The sequence below is a fragment of the Mesocricetus auratus genome, unplaced genomic scaffold (assembly GCF_017639785.1).
Source record: "Mesocricetus auratus isolate SY011 unplaced genomic scaffold, BCM_Maur_2.0 Super-Scaffold_100010, whole genome shotgun sequence".
NCBI classification, from domain to species: Eukaryota; Metazoa; Chordata; class Mammalia; order Rodentia; family Cricetidae; genus Mesocricetus; species Mesocricetus auratus.
The window spans coordinates 76,131,286-76,138,070 of record NW_024429194.1 but is presented as its reverse complement, the minus strand read 5'-3'; the positions used below and the strand labels follow the sequence as shown (position 1 = coordinate 76,138,070).

Sequence of the window (6,785 nt, the reverse complement as noted above, 5' to 3'; positions counted from 1 at the left end):
TCTTGGTTTCCGGAACTAGAGGCTTAACTCAGAACTCAGTGCGGGAAGTAGGGGTAGTCTCTGTTTAACCCATATTTATTGTTCTACAGATAGGGTGTCTGGGGCGCAGGTGGGACGTCGGCCTCCCGCCTGTGTGCGCTCTTCTCCAAATAGGAGTCGCCCGCCTTAATCGATGTCAAGCGACTGGAGAGCACGGTCCTGGTGGAGGAGCTAGAAAAGCACAATTGGCTCGCGTGGTGAAGCCGGCTCCACGCAGCTCTAAAGTAGGGCCGCACCTCCCCATGTGCCTCACCAGCCACCTGCAGCAACTTCCACCGAGGCTCCAGCTGAGCTTTGAGACACGTAAGGGCCTGGATCTCCTCTGGAGAGGCCATCAGGAAAGGGCCCAGACTGGGAGGTGCTTCTCCATGCAGTACCTGTGCCAGGGTCTTTGCAAGCTGGAGTACGGATTCCTGGCCCAGAGATAGTGGGGGGTGGAGGGCAGTGAAACAATGGTTTCTATCCACCGCCCACCCATACAGTTTACCCATCTTGCCCAGATTACCTCTTCCACTAGAGCTAGAATTCGGCCCCCTGCTGGGCCCCGAAGCACTGCAGCCAGGAGAGCAGCCTGGGCGTTCTGAAGGCCATAGGCAGGCCCCAGTGCCATCAACACCATGTCAGGCTGGAAGCCATAGGCCAGGGGCAGTACCAGACCCAAGATGCAGCTCAGAAATCCCCCAGTCGTCTGTGGGGACAGCAGCAGAGCCTCAGGCTCTCATCTAGGGAACACAGCTGCTGGCTCCTGTCACCACGCCCCAAATCTCAGAAACCCTAGATTGTGAGCAGAAACCCCCGGAAAGACCAGGGGACAGTGAGAACCTGGCCAGCCACAACACAGCCACTCACCTGTGGCAGTGGAGTGGAGATGTGGAACATGGACCCGACAGCTGCCTCCTTGCCCCTGATGTTCAGCCATAGAATTCTCCTTCCCAGGAGAGAGCACCATGGACATGTACATATGTGCATGAGACTCTTTCCTGAACTTGACAACTGAGGATAGAGGAGAGCTTGGGGCCCCAGCAGGGAGGGGGAACGTGTGGCTGCCAACCTGGTATGGCACCCACACTCAAACTGCACCTATGAAAGACCCCCATCTGTACTGCAATGTCCCCACCCAACAGTAACCCTGGGTTCCCAGTTAAATGCCTACCACCTGTTCATACGCGTGCACAACAGGGGAGATGTGTAAGCCAAGAATCATACCCATCATCAGCAAGGTCCAGGGGTCGATCCAGCTGTCCCAGGGCCACACAGAGTAGCCTAAGAAGTTGACCCAGAATAGCCTGTCCAGTGCCCATTCCAGGGGCCCTCCCCCATGCCATTAGGGGGCATTCCCAGGTCCTTGGAGTCTCAAGTCAACCAAGCAAACTTTACCTCTGAGCTCCGTGGGACAGACATCGGCGAATGACCACATCTAAAGTTGCTGCTGTGGCACAGGCTGCTGTGGCGGCTATGCCACTTCTTACCTACAGAATAAATAGGCAGGGGAGTCTAGAGGCTGACATACACACCCTCTATGGAGCTTTTTCAGGAGTCAGGGCTAACTCCCAAACCAGGTTAAACCCATTTGTGCCTTGTTTTGGTCCTGTCCAAATGGCTGCTATTGACTGACACTCCCTACATTGTAAAATCAAATCACTTCACTTCTAAAGATGCTTAAGCCAGGAGTTGGTGGCGCACACCTTTAATCCCAGCACTCGGGAAGCAGAGGCAGGCGATCTCTGAGTTTGAAGCCAGCCTGGTGTACAAAGTGAGTTGCAGGACAGCTAAGAAACGCTGTCTTGGGAAAACAAAACCTTCAAATTGTCTATTCTCTCTTTGTCAAAGAACATTTCCTGAACCCTGCACAGGGTAACATATCAGTCCCCTGTACATGCCACCACACGTACAGCTCCCCTGTCAACCTACCTGCCCATCCAGGATTCTACCTAAGAGACACAGAATCTTCCCCAATGCAGCAAGACCCTTCTCATCCTTGACCAGGGACTTGTGTGGCCTATGGTGGGCAGGCCAAAGAGACACATGAAAACCAAATGTGTATCAGTCATGCGGGTACAGGCATAGACCGCCCCATCCCCAGGTGCTCTCCTCACCTGGCCCAAGCTTCAGTTTCCTCCCTCAAGGCTGACCCTTCCTGGTGGAGCACCCTAGGAGGTAAGGCCAGAGCAGCATCTGGCACAGCCAAGGCAACAGCTGTGCAGACTGGGGGCGTAGGGTGGAGCCACAGTCCGCCCGGGAGGGGGCTTGGTGTATCTTCTGCTACTTCACAGGTGGAGCTCTCAGCCAGCAGAGACAGAGACCTCCCTTCAGGAAGGTGGGTGCTGGGACTCAGAACTGGTGCCACATCTAAACGGGTCACAGTCACATTCACTACAAAGAAGCCTAAGCTGGAGCCACCAGCCCAGGTCCAGGTCATACTGACTTTGTTGGAGGCTTGTCCAGTGAGGGGCCTGGGCTGTCTGGACACTCTGGATGGACTCCAGGGCACTATGGGAGGAAGTAGCATTGTAACCCTGACTGCTGCTTCAGCCCCCCGCCCCACTCTCCAGTCTTCAAACCTCTGACATGGCACCATGAGGCCAAGAAGGGGAGGTGTGGGGTCACCAAGCAGTGTCTGCACCATCATACACACTGACTGTGAGAGGGACTCCAGGTGGTATCCACCCTAGAGAGTGTTGAAACAGGACAGAACAGGGGTGTCACTATTGTGAGCGGCTACACCAGACAGAACACCTGACCTTGACCGATCCCACACTTGGCCCCATGCCCTCCCCACCACTCCACACTTACCTCTAACACAGCACAAATCCGGCCACCGGCCAGCACCTGCAGCAGCTGTATGAGGTGGGCGAAACACTCAGGTGTGGCCTGCATCTGCCCCTGAAGCACAGCGAATCATGTATGACAGGGGCCTGGGCCCAGGGCGCTAGGTTACTCCCCAGCCAGGCCATGCTCTCACCTCAGGGTCCCCTATGGCAGAGTCAAATCCTGCCGAGACCAGCACCAGCTCAGGGTCAAACTATAGGCAGAGTCCAGTGGAAAGGGGCAAAAGAGAGCCATAGTTCAGGTGAAGGGGAGTTCCCAATGCTGCCCATTCACGGAATATCAGACTTTCTGAGGCACCTCCCCGCTCCCCAGGGCTCATTCATACACTGGTGGGATGGCTTACAAATCTCCTCCTGCCTTCATAGTGGAACTCTGGGTTAGCCTAGGGTTGCCTACCCTGGGGGACATCCACCACACAGTCACCTCAAAGGCCAACGGGAGCAGCACATGCAGGAAGGCGGCCAAATAGTCAGCATTTCCCATCCCAACCTGCAGCAAGATCAGAGTGAGCATCAAAGGAGGCTTCGCCCCTGAGAACAGAGCTCTTTGGAGACTTGCAGGATGCCCCAGGTGACATTTGCAAACAGAGCTAGGGAGCAGGAGAGGTCAGCTGGATGGGGGGGGAGGGGGACTTGGTACCTGGTTCCAGGGCAAATTGACAGTGAAGCCTTGACCCTGCCCTTGCCCAACTGCACACGAATCAGACTCTTGAAGGAATGGCCAGAAGCGCCCATGCTCATAGCGGTGCCAGGAGAAGTAAAGGACACTGTAGACAATTGACTGGGTCAGCAGTTCCACAGCTCCTCAAATAACCCTGCCTCCTAGAACTTGAAGTTTATCCCCAAAGTAGTGCATTGCAGAGAAGGGCTATGTCCACAGCCCAGCTCACCTGGGGTCATCATCAAAGATATACTGGATCCCCTGGCCATGGTGGATATCCCAGTCGACAATAAGAATCCTAAATTCAGACAATGCTGGAGATCACCTTGCCACCTTTAGGCCAGGAGACCATCCGGGGTGAAGGGAGGAGATAAGATCTCTTGGCCACCAGCTCCCCTTCTGCCTATTTAGTTTGTGTCCCCAACACATGTAATACGCTTGGACACACCTCTGCAACCCATATTTCTGCTTGGCATGTTTGGCTGCGATAGCCACATTGTTGAACACACAGAATCCATTGGCAGCTGCCTTCTGACTGTGGTGTCCTGGAGGCCTGAGGTGCAAAAGTGGGGAGGGGGCACAGGGCCTGTCAGTCAGTCTGTCCCCTCACAGGGTCACACGGAGACAGCCAGCGGGGGGGGGGGGGGGCAGTTCTCACCTCACCAGGGCAAGCCCATTGTGCACAGCTCCTGTTAGCACAGCATCCACTAGCTGCAGCGCAGCCCCTACGGCCAGCCGGGCACAGTGGAAAGTGCTCTGTGGACCAGAGTGCAATTTAGCCCGCTGCCCCACCTGCTTGTCCCAGGTTGCAGGTCTCCCACTGCTGAGAGGGGCAGGGATGGGACAATGGCAGGCAAGACACGACAGGGAATGGTCATAAGCATGAGCAAGAATACGTTGCCAGGTGGGCAAACATGGGTATGGAGAGGGGACATAAATCTGGGTGTGTATACTGGCCCGCACCGGGTGGAAGTAGACAGCATCGAATTGCTTAGACAGTGCCTGGAGCTCCTCCTTATCCAGGGTCTGGGTCCTCTGCACCAGGGCTACGTATTCCGGGCTGCAGATCAGCAGGCAAGCCACCAGCAGGACAGGAAGGAAAGGAGCTGGGATTCCCGGTGGGAGCGCCCACCCAGTTCTCCCCTTATGCCTTTGAGCCCACACCACAGTGAAACAGAGGGGACGCTAGTAGGGCTATAACAGGTTCAGGCGCCCAGACCCCTCACAATCTGACCTGTGCACCAGTCCCAACTCTTCCTCTGATGCCTCACAAGCTGACAAACACAGGCACCTTTGTTGTAGGCCACGCTGCCGCAGGCCATCCAGGGCTGCAGTCAGGCGCTCCGGACACTCAATTTCGCACTCGGGGCTGGGGCAGACAAGAACGTCAGTGTTCGGGGGTTCCCTCCCGGCCCCCTACTTCTGTCAAAACACACTTACTCATCCCAGAGCAGCCGGGTGGCTGTCATGTCCTCGTGGTACACAAGTGCTGTACCCATGGCCACACCGTGGTCACTTTGATCCACTCTAGCGTAACACGCCCTCTGCTGGCAGATGACTGCACTGCCTAGTCCCACCTAACAGCAAGCACGTAAAACTGCCCCTCGCTGGGGACAGAACCGGGCAGCAGACACTGGACCTGGACAAGAGTGTAGCGCTCCAGGCCCAGACCCAGGCCCAAGCCCTGGTCCGGTCGGTAGTCAGAAACGAACCGCTGTAAAGCCAGCTAAGCGTGGCTCCCGGCACCTAACTTCCGGCTTCCTCCTTTGCAGACTCGGACCCGCCCTCAGGCGAGATTAGGGTGGAGTAGAGCAGATGGATGAGCTCCGTCAGCGTCTGTGGATCTGGTCTCTGGCTCTAGTGCTTCAGCTGTGTGCCGCCGTCAACAACGTGTGGCCCGGAACCTACGAGCAGTGCCGCCGCCATTGTCCCTCTTGAAATGGTTGGGAAGACCGGACTGCTGGTCCTCAGGCGATCACTGCAGCCACAACTATGCTCCCTTCTTCCCCCAGCGTTCTGGAGCCTAGCCTGCCAGCTAAGACCGCAGGGTCAGACATGTCAATTGTCCATCACATCCAGTTTGCCTGCTCCTCCAGGTGAAGGGTGGGAGCTGCCACTGACATCTACCATAGAGACACACACAACTACCAGGGGTAACCGAGGAGCCCATTGCACTCTGGAGATGGAGTGCAGGCTCGGGTTGTGGTTGGTCCCCAAGGCCTCTCCACTCTCTAAAGACCAAAGGCATCAGGCAGAGGCACTCCTCATTGACTCGCCCTGGGTTTTGTGTCTTGTGAGACAGGGCATGCAGTGAGCCACACCTCCATAATGGTGTGAAATATTTGAAGTCCTGCCCATGGTTATCTCAAGGGGGGTCAGGCAGAAGAAGGCACGGCCGTGGCATCTCCTCTGACCAGATGGACAAAGTGTGTTTGCCCAGAACTCCTTGCAAAATGAGAGGAATGCAAGGCCCCACCCTTATGTCCTGCCCTTAGGACACGGGGAAGAACACAGACCATCTAATTAGACAGCCAGGGTGTCTAATTGGAAAAGCTGCCAGGGTGATGCCAGTAGAGTTGTTGGTCAGAGAGTAGGAACCACCTCTCTGGGTCTCAGAGAACCTCCAAGACCAGAGGCAACCTCCCTCTCTAGAAGCTTTGGCAATAAGAAGACAAATGCTGTGATCTCAGAAAGAAGGGAGCATCTGTCTGGGTCCTAACATCATCTTCCCCATTATCTGCCCTTGCATCAGCCTCCATAGACACCCTGCTCAGACTCTAAGCCTTAATTAGAGTACAATCACTGAAGGGAGAGGGCCAAGCCCTAATGAGGACCACTGGCAAGGACTAGATGGCACCAATACTTTGACCTTGAGTTGGTGTGGCACCTCTACTAGCTGGGGTACAGATGTTAGTATTCAGGCATCTGTACTGGCCTGTCCTTGGTGTTCTGACAGGATATGCCTGCAGCTGCAGCCACTAAGAGCACCACCTGTGCACATTCACTATGCTCCCTTTTAAGAGAGCCCTGCCCCCACCCTCTCTCTCTCTCTCTCTCTCTCTCTCTCTCTCTCTCTCTCTCTCTCTCTCTCCCTTTCCTTCCCTCTCTTTCCCTCTCCCTCTCCCCTACCCCCCCTCTCTTTTTCTCCCCCTCTCTCTTCTCTCTCCTGTCCCTAGAGGCTGGGTCTCCCCTCTCCCCTCCCCCCTTTTCCCCATTCACTTTCCCCCAATTAAAAAAAACCCTTCAGCCGGGCATTG

The 6,785-nt window shown here is 55.7% G+C and overlaps 1 protein-coding gene across 4 annotated transcripts; it reads right to left on the bottom strand.

Moving 5' to 3' along the window:
- Window positions 1–59: 59 nt before the first annotated feature.
- Window positions 60–5,522, bottom strand: Hdac10 (histone deacetylase 10). Of its 4 annotated transcripts, none has more exons than XM_013111163.3 (20): window positions 4,969–5,505; window positions 4,763–4,897; window positions 4,492–4,588; window positions 4,187–4,284; window positions 3,977–4,081; window positions 3,758–3,826; window positions 3,508–3,634; window positions 3,292–3,357; window positions 3,002–3,061; window positions 2,833–2,922; window positions 2,601–2,707; window positions 2,465–2,529; window positions 2,136–2,376; window positions 1,951–2,038; window positions 1,417–1,508; window positions 1,246–1,302; window positions 889–967; window positions 545–727; window positions 293–452; window positions 60–210 (listed from the first exon to the last, which is right to left on the bottom strand). In XM_013111163.3, the coding sequence occupies exons 1-20, from the start codon at window positions 5,025–5,027 to the stop codon at window positions 176–178; spliced, it is 2,013 nt and encodes a 670-aa protein (XP_012966617.1). In that variant the 5' UTR covers window positions 5,028–5,505; the 3' UTR covers window positions 60–175. The 4 variants fall into 4 exon arrangements, 3 of the variants coding, with proteins under 3 accessions (XP_012966617.1, XP_012966616.1, XP_012966615.1); XM_013111162.3 differs by having other exon boundaries at window positions 2,136–2,388; window positions 4,969–5,503; XM_013111161.3 differs by having other exon boundaries at window positions 2,136–2,707; window positions 4,969–5,508.
- Window positions 5,523–6,785: the final 1,263 nt, after the last annotated feature.